Below are 20,727 nucleotides of genomic sequence, written 5' to 3'. Positions count from 1 at the left end.
AAGTCAAATACTAAGTAAAATTGAACTCTTTCACTGCTAGTCGTTCCACTTTGCTCACAAGCTAACTTCGTCTGTCTGCCTTTTAGTGTTGGTCAGGCAGCGTGCAGTCAGTTTATCAGAGCTTGTTTGCTGAAAACAGCTGCCTGCTGTGACTGGATGTAAAGTTGATGGGAGCGCCGTTTGTGGGTCAGAGGACCAAAATAATGAGCTACAAGAGGCTGAAGCGCTACATCGAGCTGAGGAGACTGCAGAATCACCGTGAGCAACATTTTTCATATTATACAGCTTCTTATTATAGAAAATTATGATGCCACTGATGCAGCTTTAATACAATAAAAATGTCATCATTGTAATAATGACTGTACTCTTCTAGTCACAAAAGCTGCTGATCCTGTGATATTTCCTGTGATGATGAAGCACCTCTTGAGAAATGTTTGACTTTGGCACTTGACTTTAGTTAGAATGCTGGCCCAGCTTCACAGCGCGGAGAGGTGAGATGGCAAATGGATTTAGTTCCATTTTTCTTTTATGAGCTCTGAGACCATCCATTATTGAACTGCGAGGGACATCAGCTGAGTCAACATTTAGCCCTCTGGACAGCATGTCGGACATGCAATGAACCAAAACCGCAACTTAAGCATCAGAGATTCCACCAACCCTCTGCCGATTAAAAAACGAAAGGCCCTGTGTTCTGTCATGTTTAGGGCTGCTGAAACATCAAAATGAGACGTATAGGTTTTATGTTTTACTATTTTTAAATGACTAATCTTCCATTTTCTATTTTTTTCCTCATATGAAATGAATGCTTTAATATTGCCATGCCTATATGTCAACTCAAGGTCAAATATCTCTATCTATGAATTTGATATTTGTTTTTCAATATTGTTTGATATCGACAAAATCTCACATTCAATTTCTGTAGAGCATACAGACTAACACAGAACAGGTCAGCACTTAGCTGCTGCTGAACTCTTAAATCTCTTAAACTTGCTAAATGGCTTGCACAAAATCCTGCTGTGTATGTACCCTATATGTTTGAAGCACAACGCTAACACGATGTATGACTGGTTCACCTCGCAGCCTGAAAGGTTTGTTGTGGCCGTATATATTGAGAGGCTGTTAGACAAATCAAACCTACTATATAGTGGAATTAGAATTGAGTGTTTCTTTAGCATGCATTGGTGTACAGCTGACTTCATTCAAGGCCTGCATATGATTGATTACTGACTGTAGCTTTAAAGTCACATCACAGTTTGTTCGTCTTTGACAGAAACTGTTTCATTCGGCGGTGGCGCCATTGTTAAACTGTCCTGTCTTTGATGTTCCTGATCAGTGTTTTACTCATGCCTGACAGAAGAACGAGATCAGGTTAGAGGGTCTCTGACGTAAACTAGTGTGACTAATATTTGTGGGTGCTACAGTAAAACGCCCCTCGAAGCACGCGGGTCATAAATTTGCCTGTTCTTTATTCCGGGGAGACAAGTGATAAAAGATAAAGAAAAAAACATGGGAGCCCGAGCAGGAACGCAGAGCTTCAGTGCTGTCAAACACATCCACTGATGTCGGTGAGGTTGAAAAGGCAGAATGTACAATAAAAGCAAAAGACAAATGGAAAAAAAAAAGGGCTTATTTCTTCAAAGGTGTTCGTCATAGCACTCGCGGGTTCTCATCCTGCCTTGGGAGTTACTGGGCAGTAGCTGTACATACAGTACTAGGGCATTTCCTGCGTAATACTTATCCACAGGAGAGAAGTCGTGACTGACGTAGGAGGAAAAGGAAATGGATGAAAAAAAAGATGAAAGAAGAAAACTGTGAGCACGTAAAAAAAAAGATAAATTGCTAAATTTAATCAAATAGTAAAGAGGACGAGGGACAACCGCAGAGAGGTGAGGACATGTTCAAATTATGGTCAGTCCTTATTAATCTTGTAGAAACATGGGAAACAAGCTGATAGTGAACACCCCACTGATCCACTTACCCACTGGACCAGTTAGTGTAATTTTGAAAAGGCTTGAATCATAATAAATGATATACATATATACATCTGTAGAAGAACAAGTTATGTCACATTCACCAATCAGAAATTCAAAGGTTTTTTTTAATCGGTGTAAAGGTATTAGCATGAAACTTCCTACAGAAGTTTTAAATTAAATGACATAACTCTAATGTACTGTCCTAACTATGGAACTAATTATGCTAAATTGGCCAGGTTACATTTGCATAAACAGCTAATCAAAATGGGTTAGCTGTCTCTAATAAAAAACCTGTTTGAGGTAAATAAAGGCTGCCATTTGAGAATTAACATCACTATCAAAACCACTTTTGTTTGCCTGACTGAAGTTTAATCAGGAAAGTAAAAGTGTGTCATTGTGGGACAGCTCCTACTCGCTCGAATCCAAAACATCACAAACACACAAACACAGTGGAAATAGCTCTTGAGGACACACACGGCGTCTGCACAGACCCTCAGCCAAAAACTAATTAAAGTCTAGTGGATAACACAGATGTGCAGGTACTGTGTGTTCATGCACACACAGACTATCTGCGGCACACTGTATTCATAGTTTGAGCATGTGAGGCACCTCTGTAAACATCATTAACAGAGCGCTGCGACACTTTAGCACCTCGAGGTGCTTTCCAGAAAGATGTGTTTATGTCTGCTGAGATATGACAGTCTGCTTTTAGGTTACTTCATACTTCTCAAACCAAGTCACCTCAAGCAACTTAGTTTATGGGTGTCATTTTATTCTCTGCGGCATGTAAAGAGGGGAAAAAAAGAGAAAAACACCTCTATTACTAAAACTTTAGATATGACAACCATACAGTACTGATCGCTAATATCTGAAAGTGTGTGCCTAAGAGCAAGAGATGTTCCACGCAGAGCCGCCTGGCACCCGCAGGTTTATTAAAGATATGTGGAGCTTTAAATCTGCCAAACTACTGCCGCTTTGGCTGTGCGAGGGAAACAAAGGCAGAGAATTATACCTGCAGGATGGAAAACAACAGAGCGAGGGCTGACAATAAGGAGGAGAAAGCAAGAAAGACAGACAGAGAGACAGACAGGAGGAAAACAGAATAATTATCTCTCTAGACTGCGCCCTCCTGGGAGAGAGAGACAGTAAGAGGGAAAGAATTGCGACTGTTATTTTAGGATGGCGGTGGAGTGCCACTTACTTCTCGATGAGGTCTAACGTCACCCCTGGCACCAGCTTGGCACTCTTCTGCATGCAAAACCTGAAAAAAAAAAAAAAAAGTAGGGAAAATATGCTGATAAGAGTTGGAAAGGAAACAATAGGTGCTCACAGACTAGACAAAGCAATAAAAATATTTGGCCTCTGCGGTACAGATTTTACGACCTACGAGAGACACAATCAACGGATAAAACACTGAAATGAAAAATGAGAGCTTCAAAGATTACAACCACTGAACACTTTGATAAGTGTATTTTGGCTGAGTTACAGTCAAAGGGGAGGGGGCAGCCGGTGGGAAACGCAGAGTCATATTTCTCAAACGTGTGGCATGGGGGTTATTGTTTACTGTGCGTGGTTAGCTCCGACAGGTTGGGCCAGCTGTAAGTCACCGCAGGTTGGCGCTGAGAGTGTTGACAGATGCACGGCTTGATGGTGGAGCTCACCGCAAGTCATCACACACCTGGAGGAGAGCAGGGGTGTGTGTGTGTGTGTGTGTGTGTGTGTGCACATACAGTATGTAAGCATCAGTCACACATCAACTGCAGGGAACAGTGCCTGAGATTACACTGTAAAAAATAAAAAACATAAAATATGTCCTGTAGTAAATAGTTTGTCTGGTTTGTGTTAGTTGTTCTAATGCAAAGTCACTGAACTTCACTACACAAGCTGCATTCATTTGTCTCACTTAAACTGTCGACTGTCTGGACGCTCTTTGGTGCTGGGCAAGTGTTTTTCTTCTTTTGTTTTTTGCTGAAAACAGCCACCTGCTGCTACTAACATGGTTAAAAGAGACTGAAGTTGTGTTCTACAAAGCCAAAACAATAAAGCTAAATAACACTCAATAGACCTGAGGGGAGTCATCACTTTGGCGACACCCTTCATATTACTTGTGGTAGCCATTGTTCATATAAATATATTGATCAGTGCTTTAACATTATAGACAAAAGATTGGTTGTTTTGATTTTTTGACCAATTATGTCCGACAGTGAATTTTTTAATTTTAAAAAGGTTAATATTAAAAGAGATTACTAAATAATAATAATAATAATAATCCTTATCATCATCATCATCATCATCATCATCATCATCATCATCATCATCATCATCATCATCTAAAAATGGGAAAAGACATGGATCATGCCTGGGAGCCAGTCTGTAAACGTGGACTTTTAATTTTAACATGGCGGCTTATGCAGGTTGAAATGTTCTGTAGCCAGCCTCAAGTGGCTGCTTGAGGAACTGCAGTTTTTGCCACTTCTGCATTGGCTTCATTTCCCAGGCACAGAGGCTGGTGCTTGAGACAGACACATAAACCAAGACTCAATCAAATTAGGAATTAATAAAGTAGTGGTGTAAGAAAGTAGAGAACAAAGACAAAAGGTCAAAGCTACTCTTTATACTTAAATCTTCCTCATTCAGCCCATCATGTACAGTGATCAAGTATTAGTGATTCTATTTTCTCCACCGATGACTGAAACTCATGCCTAGAAGCGAATTTAAGTTCCAAAAGGATAGAAGTCATACATGGACTGGGAATTTGTATCCTACAATTGATCCATGCTGACTGTGACGTAAGCTTCCTGATACTGGAGAATAATGAGATCCCTCATGACACCAGCATAACTCAGTGTGTCTTTAAAGAATAGCACGAGCCTTGAGTGTGCCCGGCAAGGAACAAAGAGAAGGAATGACAGACCCAGTACAAGTTGTTCTAAACTCCTAATGATCAGCAACTTTTTGAATGCAAGACGTGATGGTGTGCATAATGTGCATTGGTACCATATGTGCCAGCACTTTGCGTTTGTCGGGAAACAGGTATATCATTGCTTCCCCAATACAGCGTATTGTGGTTCTACATTTACTTTTGAAGTTCTTTTGAAGCACAGATAAAATATTTTGTCTGTTTGCTGCAAAAGGGATATTGAGAATCCCCACACATAAACCGAGACGATTAAGTAAAAATGGAGCTGGGCAGAAACAGACAGACGGGCCAAAGTAAACAGCACAGACCAAGCTGGAGGTTGCATCAGGGAGAGCGTGTTTCCACCCAACCCCTGCACACCGAGATGTAAAAATCCCACAGGCATGGAAAATAGGACGAGATAAGAAAAGCAATACAAGGAGAGGAACATTTGGTCACTGTGTAAAGTAATCCTTATCCTCAACCTCCATGAGTAAAAACATGTTTATGCTCCTAAATGATCAAAAACAGATGACAACATTCTGATCACACACTACATCTGGAAGAGGTGATTCAGCGAGTGCATAAAGATCACAATATAGGAACCTGAACCCTGAATCTTTTCCTTCTGGATTGTTTATTTTTTCTTATATGAAACCCCTGAATCTACCACAACGAGTAAACATGTTTCCTGCTTTATCAAAATGGAACGCATGATATTGCTGTAAGAAGATAGGTATCAATCTACAGGTACGTACGCAGTCAGCAACAAACTTTATCCCTGTGACGTGCTCAAGAAGGCAATCAGACAGGTGACGCAGATGGTAATAGACAGGTGTATTTTAATCCTGACCTTGGCATATTATACAAACTAAAACTGGTTTGAATGAGGTGTGGAGTGGAGAGAAGAGATCCTAAAACGGACTGGTCTTTGTAAAAGATCCGCTGAATGCACTTCAGCCAGATGACACATTCAGCCTACTATTTTCTAAATGGATGCGCATTAACACCATTCAAAAGGAAAAACATATCGCATCAGGGGTCTTTTAAGTGGGACATTGTCAAACATAAACAATAATTATCCCGGCCATGACGCAATTTTGGAAAATAATTCTAAAAAGCGTCAGTCAGATGGACGCAGCTTGGTTTTGATTTAAGATAAAAAAAATAAAAAATATTTCCTGGTGTTTCTAGTCATGCATGAATCACATGATTTGAAAGAAGTCTAAATACTCTGCTTCAGGGGTCAGTTATCACTAAAGTAAGACTGCAGGTAACTGAAGTTTAGTGTGAGGCTCCATGTACAGTATGTGAAGCAATGCAAAACAGCTGGGCAATGTGAAATCTAGATCAGAGGGTGATATAAATCTGTTCTCAGCTAGTCAACAAATGGGAAGATGTTTCTTTAGGAAATGTTTTATATATCATTTTTCTATTCTTTGCAATCGGCCACATTTGGCTCTTTAACAAGACCGAGGCTGCATCTGAAATCATTCCCTTGTTCACACACTAACTGCACCCTATATAATAATCTCACTCAATAGTTTACTAAATAGTGAGCAGTAAATTGAAATTTCAGACAGTTATGAATCATCATCATCAAAATGACATTAAAGTAATGCATTTAAGCACCTATAAAATGGAAATGTTTGAGGAAATAATATATAGTGCATGCACTTTGCACACTCAAACAGTAAATATGAAGCATTATGTAGAAAATAGAGTGATTTGAGATGATTCGAAATGAGCCATGTTAGCAGTACCAATGCACAGAAGTGCTTTGAGCTAAATGCTAAAAGCATGCTAACATGCTCACAGTGACAATGATATTGTACTGATGTATAGCAGGTAATGTTAACAATATTAACCATCTTTGTTTGGTGCCTGTGCCAGCTATCCTAACATTTGCTAATCAGCACTAAACAAGTACAGCAAAGGCTGATTGGAATGTCATTTGTTTTGTAGATATCTGGCTCTCGACCAAAGTATTAGGGACAACTTTAAATTTTGACTTGAAGATGGCGAGAGATGAAAATTTAAGGAATCATTTTGGACCAAAGCGAAGAACCAATCAACACGGCCATCCCTAGAGACAAGTCTGCTATTGCAGCTGAATATTCTCAGCCCAAAAATCTCAATGTTAACAGTCAATATGTTTCAGTAGAAAATACAGTCATCCTTTTTGAGTGTGACTCCTGGATAAAACACCAGCTAATGCTTCCAACTAAGTGTTTGGAATAAGTTATGACTTGGTGCAAAAGACAGACAAAAAAGCAAGAGGGAGGATTTGAAGCCAGTACAAAGCTGATATAAAACATACCCATAAAAACAGACGTTCGTGGTGAGCTATACTATTTTATACTTATTTTCAGTATGGATCAATTCACCTCTAAACCCTTGCAAACTTGTTCTGTTGTGACTATTAGTCAAAGTGGCTGAACTTTTTTGATGTACCTGCAGCGTTCTCTGGCAGATTCATTGTTCCTAACAGAGGAGAACGCAGGCAGATCAGGTAACAGAAGAACAGCAGTGAAGAGAAAATTGAGGGAATATTACAAACAGAGTGAGGTTTAAAAGTTTAATTGCATAAGAGAGAGAGAGCGTATGGACGCTGGGGGGTGGTATGAGTGGGCATGTACATATTAAACTTTGAGAAAGGAAATGAAGTGGATTGCATGCGTGGAAGCTACTATACAGGTCCTGGGGTGGTTGGTTGGAGGAGGAACGGGAGAAGCAGTGTGTCTCCTCATGTCCCCACAGAGCTGGCTGTCTTCTACAGCTCATTACTCCTTCAATCAGCCTTCCTGTCTCGAGTCACTGTATGTATCAGCCATGCACTGGAGGGACTGCTGGGTGATTTCAAACCACATTTGCTCTGTCACTGACCTACAATATACATGAGTATACTGTACATCACACTGAGTATGTGCTGTGAAACCACCTAAATTGTAACTAGTGAAAGTTTTGATCAATTGCTTCTGTTTTCCTGTTAATATGATAACAACAATAGCTGTATATTGAGGTTTAACTGAGGTTTTACTGTATGTGTTCATTTAGATAGTAAAACAGTTATTGGTGGGGTGATCTTGGGATATGCAATCTACAAACAAACAAAAATGCACACCCGGTACTCACGGTACCAAAGTTTTTAAAGTTAGTTCGTCAGTCAGTCAGAGTCGGACTTTGCTCCACTGGAACCGGCATCTCCCGACTCCTGAGACAGCTGATCCGACAGGGAAATAAACACATCCAACAGGCAATCGTGGCAGCGGTACTCCAGCCACGAGGATTTAATCCAAAGGATGGCTATATCGTGGAATACAACACGCTTAAGGTCACGGACACTCTTCTCCTCACGGACTCTCCTTCTTCCTTCATTCTTGCACTCATCATAAATGCTCTTCCTGGAGGACGGATTCAAACTGCACGGGGATCAGTGGTTTATTTCCATTGGAGTAGGAGATGAATGTGGGTGGATGACGGAGGAAGCCATGGATGGAGGTGAGTTTTAATGGAAAGGTGTGTAGCAATGTGGTTCTGTCTTTGCGGCGCTACACTACATATATGCTAAAACCCTTCAGAACTCCACTGGAAATCTTGCCAGCATCAGTAAAGTTTGTAGTTCCTTCACAGAGGACAGGAGGTTTCTCTTTCCTTTAGTTATCTAGAACTTTGCGTCAGCTGTCTCCTGTTGATAATTCATGCGGCCAGTGTTTCTCATTTTTGCTGATAACTGTTATAATATCACATGTCGTCTACGATTAACTTCTTCATCTCGTCTCTTCTTCCTCTCTATGAATACTCTTCACTTTGATGTTTATATGTTATCTGCTTTCTCTCCAGGTGTCTGTCTTTTTTTTTTTCCTAGTTTTTGTTTCTGCCTTGAAGAAGGTCTACAGTATGACCAAAAGCTTGCTCAATAAAGGTTTTTACTGAGCGTGTGGATGCTTTTCTCCATTCAGTTTCATTGTCTATAGCTACAGCACATCAGTTAAGTCTGATACAGGATGAACCGTGTATTTTCTTTCCCTGGTGGTCCAGGACCTGCCAATCCAGGTGACATCTGGAAGTCACTTGACATCTTCTTTGATCCACATTCTTTATATGTTTGTAATTCATGTACCTTATATCATCACTGTTCCTTAATCTATTTCTCAATTGTTGTTTTTGTCTAATTGCACATCTGTCTGTCCAACTTGGAAGATGGCTCCCTCCTCTGAAGTTTCTCACTTATCCAAATTGATGACTTAAAGATAGTGTCGTATCTTGTACAGATTGCAGATTTTAGAAGGCAATTTGTGATTTGGGGATATAAAAAAATAAAATGACTTGAAGTGCCTTGACCTGAACATTGTCACTGTACCAAAACATGTTAGACTGGCTTTCACAGCTACTTTTCATAACTTTCTACTGAGTCATCACAGCTCTGAGGCTCCACCAGAAATATCCTGTGATTAATTGGCATAATGAAGACTGGAACTTTTGAAGAGTGGAGAAGTAGTTTGCAAAGTTTTTTTTATGTATGAATATGGGTGTATTTTAAGCTTTTCATTTGCAGTGACTGCAGGTGACCACTGGAATCCATTGTAACTGTTGTCCTGTTACACCTTAAATTACAACTTGTATACAGCGTATCCAGACCTGCTGACATTTCTGTCGCTATCTTCCATGGATGTAGCTATGCAGCTAGCTATACAAGGAATGTCATGTCTACATTCCTAATCCTGCTTCGACCCTGCTCTAATTGGTCAGTGGTTTCTCTAAGATTCAGAGCCCTGGAACAACCATACTGTGAAGGAAAAAGCTGGAAAGTCAAAGCCAAATGTCAAGCCTACAGTCAGCAAGGAGCTGACACTGAAATTATTTTCAGTGGCGTGTTCCTGTCAATGTTGCATAGCAAAATTCCTGCAGCTAATGAACACAAAATGGTGTCTTGGCTTCAAAATGGTACATGGGCTGTGTGTGTAAAATCCATTTATGGGTAGTATCTATCCATACAGAGTGAGAACAAAAGGATATGGCATTTCAACTGCTTCTTACCAAATTTCTCACTGTTACATAAGCTCTCAACACACTGCTCATTAAGTAACAAAGGGCTCCCAAGCAAGCTCGTTTCAAAGCAACATTTCAAATCACCCATTATGATTAATGTGCTTTTTCATCACTAATAAGACAAATGTCTTGACTGAGAGAGCCCTGCCCGATCAGCATAGAAATATGCTTCATTACTACTATCGCTTTAAATCAACATCAAAGTGTGGAGCTAGTAGTATATTGGAAACATTAATGACTGACTGCTAATGAAAAGAAATATCCTGGGCATACAGTACAGGGGCGTTGATCTTGCATGCGGTACAATTTCATTTAAAGACAAAAAAAAAAAAAATCCAACCTGAAGAATTTACATATGTTATTTCCTATAATATAACAACTCCATTTGAATTTGTGAATATTAACAAGACAGACTGTAGTGGTGATGTCACCATGAGACAAATCCTGTTGCGGCTCTGACAGTGAATAATGGACCAACTGTTGAGACACTGTGACACCAGCCATGGTGGTTTTACCATGATAGGAGCACATTTTCTGTCTCACAGCTGTAAAGGATGACAACACATTTGGATGTACAGTAATCAGCAGGTGTCACCTAATGACACCTTTACAGTAGGTGTATGGTATATTTTGTATGCCTCATTTAACTATCCATAATAACCTGAATATGTTTAGATGACAAATTAAAGGGGGAACCTGATGGGAAAACCATCATGTGTTATGACCTTCATAGTCTCCAGATGTCCAGCTATTTTGACAGCTATTTCTCTGTGACAGCACTCTCCACCTCCATCATCAATCACTTCATGGGGAACTGTTTCTTTGCAAATGTGTTTTTCATCCCTCCAGTAAAGCTCCGAGAATCAATACCAAAGAGCATTGAAGCTCTTGAGGAGAATCATGGCGTCTCACACTATTGTTGGTTCTTCCATTCGTACGTCACCTATCAGACTCAAAAAGATGCACCGCCAGTCATCTTTGTTCTGTTTTTGTTCATTCTGCAGAGCTAATGGATTCATGGTTTCAAATACTTTGACATCAGTAAACATGAAGAGGCTCACATGAAAAATGGGATTTTTGTGATGTATTCGTATCTGTATGAACAATAAGCCTTTAGCAATAAATTGCTTTAACACAGGGATTTACCATTTCACAACTCTGAGCAGACTTTCCCAAGTTCCTGACAAACAACGTGTGAAATTGAGTGCTGAAAACTTTAGCGAGTCATCTTGAAGAAATATTACCACAGACTACAAAGAGGTGATGCCTTCAGTGTGTCCATTCAACACACTTCCAAATCTCGCTTTTTTTGTGAGGTTTACAGACTTAAAGAAAGAAGCTAGTGAAAGATTTAACACTGATCAATGATTAGGGTAGGTGAATGAGTTTAATAGATGTATCCAGCTTTTGCACTTTCTCATTAAGTGTAAAAGCTGCTTTAGCTACTGACGTGCAGCAGCATGAAGCATACTGCTGATCCGGGCACAGAGTATATTTTTAACCCGCTCAAAAAAATGTGGTGTGACAGCCCAGGACAGAGGCGAGCTATCAGATTTTGCTGTCAGTATGTATGTTTGATGGGGTTTTCTGAGGTAACCTGCTCCTCTCTTCAAATCCACAGTCTCCAGAAAGCTAAGGCATATGCAGTGTTATGTAACAGTTCCCTCTGTAGTTCACCCTACACCGAGACAAGAGGGGGAAGACGAATGTGTCAACATTTTTTCAAGTAATTTCCACTTCACTTCACTTATTAAAAGTCAAAGCAGTGTTGTGCATGTGTTGAGGGTAACCAATACCAATTCTTATTATTTAAGTATTTAATACTCCAATATGAGCTGGAAACAAGGAGAAGAGAGATGCAGCTTTGTTTGTTCTCAATGAACATACAGTAATGAGGCTGTGGTGCGTGCGTGCGTTGTCACGTGGGCCAATTAATATCTCATCTGTATTCCTGCTCTTAAAGGTTTGCATACTGTTTACAGCATACTCATGTGAATAATGGGATGCTACATGAGGTCTTCATCATCAAAGCTGAGCAGTAAGGTTGAAAGGCTTACATCGTCATCAGCATTCACAGCATATATACACTGCCTGTGTGTACGTGCACACATGATCATTTACACATACGCAGCACCCTGGTTGCAGGGTCGGCAAATGTGGAGCCGCTGGTATTGGTGTAATATTGACGAGACAGGAGCAAACACTTGGTTAGGAGTTGGCTCAGTCTGAATTTGAATTCCGCAGAGGTCCAGCACTGCTGCATCATTCTTCCCTAAAGCGCTGAATTACAGAGGTGTTGCACCCTTGTATTTTCCTGGCAATGAAGTTCATCCAAGAAAATCTTTACAGTCTTTAAGAGTGCTCTTTGAAGAGTCTTCAACCATATTTGCTCTAGGAGGCTTCACTGTACTGTAAATGTGCTCACACATGATAAAACAACAGGGATGTTTAGCAAGTCATGTTACTGTGGTTGCCTCCGCATGTTTTACCTAAGCAGCAGCCTCTGTGGCTGTCAAATGCAGAAGTGCCAAAGACTGCAATTTCTCAAACGGCATCTTGAGGCTGGCTACAGAACAGAGTCAGTCTCCATGACTCCCTGTAATAAAATGTCCAATTTCACAGCAGAAATAAATATGTTTACAGCCTGGTACATACATATGATATTAGGGCTGCCATCACAGGTGTACTGTTTAAACACCCAGGTTCCATTCAGCCCGGCTCAGCTGCACTTCTTTGCCCATTTTTGGAATAGGTGGGCACCGGCAGTGACCACAGCCACCACACTCAGCTTAACAACAGCTCTTCAGAAACCTATGAGTGATGTCACGGATAAGATGTCCATGTTTTAAATGTTGTGTTCCTTGTTAAATGGAAGACAACTACCTTGTTGTGCTGAACAGATATTTAAATGCCAAACCATTTGAGAAGTATTGAGGAAGCGTTTTGGATTTGACACCATGGACTGAAAACTGATGAATACAAATAAGGCTGTTTGCTGACTTGCAAAAATGCACCTGCCTGCAGAAACATTACGTAGACAAATCAAAGCCACGTGTCAGTTTATCATTCAAGTCAGTGGAGCAACTGCGAATCAAGGATCTATGTCACAGTGTAGTATAAATACAGGCTACATGGGCTGTGTTTCCATTAATTGGAACAAACTGCGTAATAGTCCTTTCATCTAAGCTTCATTTTTTTTGTGTCAGCACAACCCTAGTGAGGGGAGATGTGGAGATTTTTTACTGGATAATTCAGAGCTTTGACCTGCTGCTGGTGTTAGATGGAAAGTCAGGGGATCTCGAACACTGTATCAAATTTCATGGCAATCTATAAACCAATGGTTGTGGTGTGTCAATCTGGACCAAAGGGGTCGAGCACCTGGCAGACCAACTGTACCATCAGCCTGAATGACCATACAGCCCTGCTTCCAGCACTGTTAAAAATTTAATACACACCCTGAGTTTTTCTTTCATCATCCGTTGTTTCTTTTTCTTCCCTCCCCTGCAGCCCCATGGTGTTCCGTTCCCTCCCTCTCTATTTTCAGATGCTCACCTCTTCCATCCCTCCCTATCCGTCGCAGCAGTGGGGAAATCCCTTGAAGATGGTGCTCCATCAGTAATGATTTTCTGCTCAGCTGAGCAATGAAATATACACATGCACTCACTCTGCCTCGCTCTCCCCAACACATTCTCTCTCTCTTTCTCTCTCTCTCTCTCTCTCTCTCTCTCTCTCTCTCTCTCAACCCCATCATCCATCCCTCAATGCATCTCATTAAAGTTTTAAAGCCAAGGTAAGCCAGCACATCAGTGAATCCCTCCAACCACCCACTCTAAACCTGCCAAACTCCACCCCATCCCTTCCTCATTTAGTTGCTATTTCTCACTCTGGGGCTGTATGAAATTAAGAAGACAGCTCGGCGTGTCTTTATTTAGAAAACAATAAACAAACAGGAGAGACAGGAACTAACTATGCAGAGATCAGGAGGTGGGAAGAAGCAGTGAGAGGGAGCAGCAGCAGCATCTATGGAGACTCGTGGAGAGTTCAGGGTCTTATTGAAACCTGGAGGGAAGGTTAATGTAGATGCAGGCCACAGCTGACATGTTTAATCTGGTGTGGAGGTTTCTCGAGCACTGGGACTCACTTCTCAATCAAATAGTAATTCTCGACCTAACCTGGCAGGAGGACACCGAGCAGCTGTATGTCTGGAATTGATAATCTCCCTCCCAGAGGCACATGGTGTTTTCCTCCAAGGCCTTGAGTTTAAAGCAAGTTTATGTAACAAGTGACAATTATGGGATAGTGGTGATGTCTGAGTGTAACGGTGCTGCAAGAAGAGAAGACAGGATGAAAGGATGTATCGTTGTGTTTTATTGCACATGAATTCAACTGTTCAAATATTTATAGTTGCCCTTCTTTAATCAAGCCTACTTTTTTAAATTAAGTTTAAAGAAGGAAAACTGATTAACAAAATTAAAAGTTTGGATGTGTGGGATGCGTTTTTTTTTTTAACAGTAGATATAGTTTTTGTTCTTATTGGTGATGTTGTTCATAGTGTGTTATTTTAATTAATAAATAAAGGCTGAATTAATTAATTAATTAATTAATGAGTGATATGTTTAAATATTCTCTTTTGGAGCTTCTGTATTCATGTAACATTTATTCTGAATTAGCCTATCAATCTCAGTGAACTACATGAAGGCCTTATACAGGAACATATATAATGCAAATACAGCATGTAGTAAGACATGACCAATTTTCATTACGGACTAACAAGTTGAATGAATACATACAAACCACTGAAGCTTGACCTTAAAGGGTCATTAAGATAAAAGATATGTTGCAACGGTCCCCTGCAGGCCACAGCATCCATTTTTGGAGGCAGACGGTATTAAGGAATAGTTCAGTCAATATTATCCAGCAGGGCCTGAGCAACTCGTTCTCCGAATGGAATGTTGGTAAGGGATATCAATATTAATGGCATAATACTGAGACCTCATTATACTGAAGGTCATGGCGAGAAGTGGATTTAGAGCGGAAGAAGATAAACGAAAATCTTCAACATCTCTGGCAGAGAAAAAACATTGGGCTAGCTGTAAGACAAATCCTGAAGGCGACCTGTCATTCTCACTTACACATTAAAAAAAAAAAAAAGTTATCTGCTTCTTTCATATTTTTAGTTGAAAATGTGTTAAATCCTCCCTGCGACTTTTAGTGTGTGCAAAGTGAATTCAGTCATTAAAATGCATAAAAATCAGTGTGGGTAAGTAATGATTTATGGAACCAAAGGGACTCTGTATACTACAGACAGCACACACACTATAGAGCTTTTCCACTGCATAGATTTTGACTTTCCATAATGGGAAAATCATAGAATAGTCATAAGAAAGAAGTATGAAAGAAAAAAGGCAGATAGGATACAACAGATCAAGTAGAATTTTAAAAATGATACAAACATTTGTGAGGTAGTCATGACTCAGGTGTACAGTAGAGAGTGAGAGTATGGGTATTTTCTAATGCGGTGGAAAAACAACATATTCCCACAGATTTGCAGATTATCACAGATGATGTCCCTGTAGTGTAGCTCCTATAGGAATACGACAATGCGTAATGTGTGCAACAGGGCAAGTGGCAAATAGTGAAAGTGAGGGGTGCAGAGTTCTGCAATAAGTTGTCGATGACTTAATAAACACTGCAACATCAGACCAGGAAAAGTTTTGGACCTTTAAAGAGAGGTGTGACAGGGCTTTAAGATGACCCCAGGGTTAGATAAAACATGATAAAGTGCTTTAGGGTACCCCACCACTGCAGAAACGTGATGCAGTGCACTAATTGATGTCCAAAAATGTTTATATTTTCACCCCTAATTACTGACATGAGCTGGGTATAATTTGAATGTTGCAAATTCCAGTGCTATCCTCACTGAGTTCAAGTACTGACACCAAACAAACTGTTTTTAGACTCTAAACATGTTTTGCTTGTAAAACACAGTCTAAAAAGAAGGCTAAATTAGCTGACTTCCTGGTTTAAATTAGAGAATATCTGATCAAAGAACAAATAAAGTAAAAGAATCTGACCAAGTATTCGAAGTTAACTTTTCCTACATACTTTTGACACTCTCTAAGACTTGTTGCTCCTGGCACATTCTCAAAAAGCGAGGTCTGATATCCAGTACAACGCTTATGATGGCCTCATTTAGTCTAATCAGCTCTCAGTCCTGTCAAAAATAACAGCCCCAACATACAGGATGTGGAATTACAGTCCATGTGTAGATAGAACATGAATGACATAATTATGTGTGTATGTGTGGGTGTGTGTGCGTGTGTGTGTGTGTGTGTGTGTGTGTGTGTGTGTGTGTGTTTGGTGTTGACAGGGGATGGGAGGTGATGCAATCACCTTTGCCTGGGTGTGCAAGCCCCACACACTCACTGTGCCCCACACACAGCAGACTGGCTGATGTAACCCTGATGTGCTCCTGTGGTTTAGCTCGAAGCTCCATCAGTGCAGTCCTCTGAATGATGCAGCGTGCTGCATTTACATTAAAGCACTGTATCAGCCGAGCCTCCCAGGCGGTCACATTTTGCCTGAATATCTTTCACCTATTTCAGCGGAGCCGTCTCTGCACAGATCATCAACTTCACATCACTGTGATTAATGCCGGTTTACATTTTTCATCATAGCTGAATATTTCTCATCATGGCTGAATACCGAGCAGGGTCACAGCTCAGAGGAATGTTTGCTCTCTGCACAGGACATGTCGCTGTGTCCTCAGCGTCCAAGCTCTGATCCAACCAGGCTTCACAAGTTAATGACTGACACGCAGCCTCCCTGCACGGTTCAGGGTAAAATGTGTGTTCCTTTGTATGATTTTTACAGATAAATGGAGCATTATCTGGCAGAGGATGAATCCACAATCTTAGCATAACTTTAAAAAATATTACCGTACAATTATAAATTATAATAACCTTTAAACATTCCTCTATTTTGGTCAAAACACATTAAACAGGATATGTGAGCCAAAGGGTGAATAGTTCACATTTTTCCTGCTCCTGTGTATACACTGAAAAATTCCTCCTCCTGCTGTTTTAAAGGCTGTTTGGGCTCATTAATAAAAAACACTGTTTAAATGTTAACAGTGAAATCCCAGCTACTCTATTACTTCAGCAAGAATGTAGGACATACCCTGAATGCACCATCTGGAATTCCTCAATTTTTCAGACTTTTTAAATGGCGTCAGAAGAAACTACTGTGGCAGAGAGAACGAGAAGAAAGTGAGAGAGAGAGAAACGTTACCATCGGAGGGCGATCTTGATCGGTGTGGTGAGGCAGGAGGTGAAGAGGTCGGCCGGGAGGTCGGGGTTCATGGGCAGCAGCTCGCTGGCCTCGCAGGCAGCCAGCTGGATGCAGTTCTTCATTGAGGGCGGTAGCGGCATCTGGGCGAGCGGGTGGCTGGGATTGATGGCCGCAACCTGGACAGACGAAACATGGCAGAGTGTTCTTCACAACTGTTTTACAATCTACACGTATCTCTAATTTTATCATTCAAATTTTTAGATACCGTTGGTCTATTCATCATCCATTCTTCTATGCTCTTCCTGAAGCATCTTGGGAAACTTTTCCTTATCCAAGCTCAGAGCGTGTATGCTTTGCATATTATAAAGCCCCCACAATACTGGACTTTATAAATAAACTTTACTTGACTACAGCGTTTCTCGCGAGGACCACTTGAGTTACATCTAGAAATATGTGAACTTAACTACATTTTTCCCTGTAGAAGAACAATTGGGTTTCAGATATCAGGAGATATTTTAAAGCTACTACAAACAGAGAGCGGTGTCAGTATGAATCTGGATTTCAGATCCAAAACATTGAATTATTGAGCTACCTGACATATTGTCTGGGGTAAATGAATGACAGAGGGACAGAAAGAGAAGAGGAGTAGGGTGACAGACAACCTGACTTTAAAGATACTTGAAACTTGTTTTGTGGCCAGTGCTCGTGTCTGTCAGAGGAGGCAGCAGACGCAGACAGATCTAATTGTTGACACACATTCATTGAAAAATAAGATTTGAGCAAAGCTGCTGCCATTTTGGAAAAAGAGTTTCGCTTCGACGCTGCTGTTCTGACTGCTTGATGGTTTTTTTTGTTTGATCTGGTATTACAGTAGCAAGAAATTGAAATGAGCATTGTGAGAAAGGCAAACCTCTGGTACTGTGGCAGCATTAGAAGGATTAGAGTGTAGATAAAGCAACAGGAGCAAGAGGTGAGAGGACGACAGAAGCAGACCGGATGATGAACTTGAGCTGAGGACTAGATAAGACATGAAATGAAAGGTCAGCGGCGGCTCAAGCCTGATACAGACAGATAAGTAGTGACGGAAAGAGACACAGAGAATAAAGGAGACTAAGAAAAGAAGCAAACCTTTTTGATATCTTGATACTTAAAGTAAAAAACAAGTTAGAAAACTGAAGTCTAATAGTCAGTCTGTGCCAATGTACAGAAAAACCAACAGGTGAAGGCATCGGCGCCCTGTTACCACCTACACAAGCCTGCTCTGGCTTGTCATGATTGTTGCAAGCTGTTTGCGCTCATCAGATTTGGCTCCATCTCACCGCTCGAAGAAAACTTTTCCACAAAGGCAAATCTACTAATCACTTGTCAACGTTCTGCAACAGACTTTGCTAAGCCAGAATTTCATGAGTGAGCTCATGCTCATTTAGAAGTGTTGAATTTATTCCCGGCTGAATGTTGTCCATCATTATGCTGCTGTGTTGTGTGTATCAGACTGAAATATGAATCTCACAAAAAAAACTGAAAGAGTCCAACTGTTTGCTGCTGTTATGGACAGCAAGGGATGAGCAATAAAAGTCATATTTTTGTTTTATTTTCCCACTGTTGCATGGAAACAGGAAATTTGACAGCAGAAGATACAAATCAGTGCTTTTTTTCACCCATTTGCCACCATTTGCTTCCAGGCAAAACATTACAATTGATGCAGTGCATGAGACATTTTGAGAACGTAATGATAATGTGATAGGTTATTGATCCCAGCATGGAAATTTTCCTCTTGCTTGCCCCCTTAGCAGGCAGTCTTCACTAGTACAACAAGTACAACGAGTTAGTGTGTTATTTCCACCCTGTGGGACGGCTCAGTCGATACTTTCAAACATGAAAAGTGGAGGAGGCTTGCATATGATGTAAAACTTTCATTATATTTGGAGCTCCTGACTATTTGTGTGCTCAATGTGCTGTTGAACCGTTGATTTGTCTGCTGGGAGTTCAATATGGTTTCTGTCTTTTGCTGAGTAGACTTTAATGAGCTGTGTGTCTTAATGAAGGCAACAATCCGAGACTTCTCTTTATCATCGCTGACTGCTATCGGTTGCTGCTTTCATTTTGCAGCTCTGCCTAATTCCGGTAACAAGTTAAAGAGGGAGATTATTATTATTATTGCTATTATTATTATTATTACAACCACTATTATCGCGTCCTTTCTGCAAAACTCACTGTTATTCCAAGAAACAGTGCATGATGCTGCTCATCCATTTTTAAGTGATTCTAAAGATTATTGGCAGCACAACAGCTCTACACCTGATAACCGGAAAATCATTGTTGGTGCTGTGGTGAGTGCAGTCAAGACTTTTCTGTTCTTCCAATGACTACAAAACGCAATCAACTCAAAGGCCTAATATTCAAATAAATAAAGAAAAAAGGAAACCTAGTCCCGCTGGAATTAAGAGCCAGATGAAACTGGGGTAAGAATCAAAGATTTTCAGAGTAAATATCTGACATATCACCTGTCAGGCCCAACTTTTGAGATTAAAAATGGATTTTAATGCCACAATCTTCCAACACACACCTAAACACACACACTCTGATCATGTGATGTGATCTCCAAAACATGTCAGAAATGAAACTTCAAAATATGGAGAACAATGAGTGACTTTCATTTGTGGGGAAAATCTCAGCAGAGCAGACAGAGCTACTGGTCAAACACTGGGCTGTTGGGTAATCACTAGCTGGACGTGTTTCACATATTTCTGCATCCAGTCTCGCTCTGTTTTTTTTTTGTACCTCTGACTTTTGGAGCAGTCTGATTCGATTCACAAACACTTTCTCATTTTCTTCTACTACTTGAGGTGGCAGCGGCTCAGTCCGTAGGGACATTGCTCTGGAAGTGGAGGGTGGCTGGTTCAAGTCCAGGATGGAGCAGCCAGCACAAAGCGTGGACTAGAAGCTGGGTATTAATTGCAGTGTGTTGATTTTGAACCTGTTCTGTCGTTTAACAAATCCAGCCTATTATTAGTTAGAAGATGCTTTAACTCATTCCGATGCAGAACTCCTTCCAAAAGTTGCAACTTCAGTTTGATCCGAAACATTTGTGTCCGATAAATAAATAGGCCGTGACCATATATTGGACAGCTGTCCTTGTACACTGTAGACAAGTGTGGCAGCAAATATATAAGAGCTCTTGAAGAGGCGCAGACTCCCTGAACAGCTGTTTACTGCAGCGGAAAATGTCGCTTTGAGTGCTAAAACTCTTTCTGTGTTTGCAAACACTTTTGGGTCTAAAGGCACGAAGACTGAGCAGGAGAGAGAATGTGGGAAATCTTCAAACTGTCTGACACTGAGTGTTGGAACACACTAAAAGCTCTGTCATATAAGCACACAGTCTAAGAACATACACAGACTTAAATATGGTAGAACAACCAAAGAACAAACACGCAAGAGGTCCTAGATGGAAACTTGGGCCTCCCTTCCTTGTCACATGCTGTTGTACCCTCAGCTTCTGATGCAAGTTGGGGT

At 40.6% G+C, this 20,727-nt stretch overlaps 1 protein-coding gene across 6 annotated transcripts in view; it reads right to left on the bottom strand.

The window, feature by feature from the left end:
* Window positions 1–20,727, bottom strand: part of rptor (regulatory associated protein of MTOR, complex 1) — a 199,637-nt gene that overhangs the window by 81,088 nt on the left and 97,822 nt on the right. For all 6 annotated transcript variants that reach the window (XM_027283102.1, XM_027283101.1, XM_019273899.2 and 3 more), the window contains 2 exons: window positions 17,215–17,390; window positions 3,175–3,234 (listed from right to left, as the gene is read on the bottom strand). In XM_027283102.1, coding sequence (XP_027138903.1) covers window positions 3,175–3,234; window positions 17,215–17,390 — 236 coding nt within the window. The remainder of the gene's footprint in view (window positions 1–3,174; window positions 3,235–17,214; window positions 17,391–20,727) is intronic.

Source organism: Larimichthys crocea, chromosome X, assembly GCF_000972845.2.
Source record: "Larimichthys crocea isolate SSNF chromosome X, L_crocea_2.0, whole genome shotgun sequence".
Taxonomy (NCBI): Eukaryota; Metazoa; Chordata; class Actinopteri; family Sciaenidae; genus Larimichthys; species Larimichthys crocea.
Note: the sequence above shows the minus strand (reverse complement) of the source record. Positions and strands in the feature narration are given on the sequence as shown.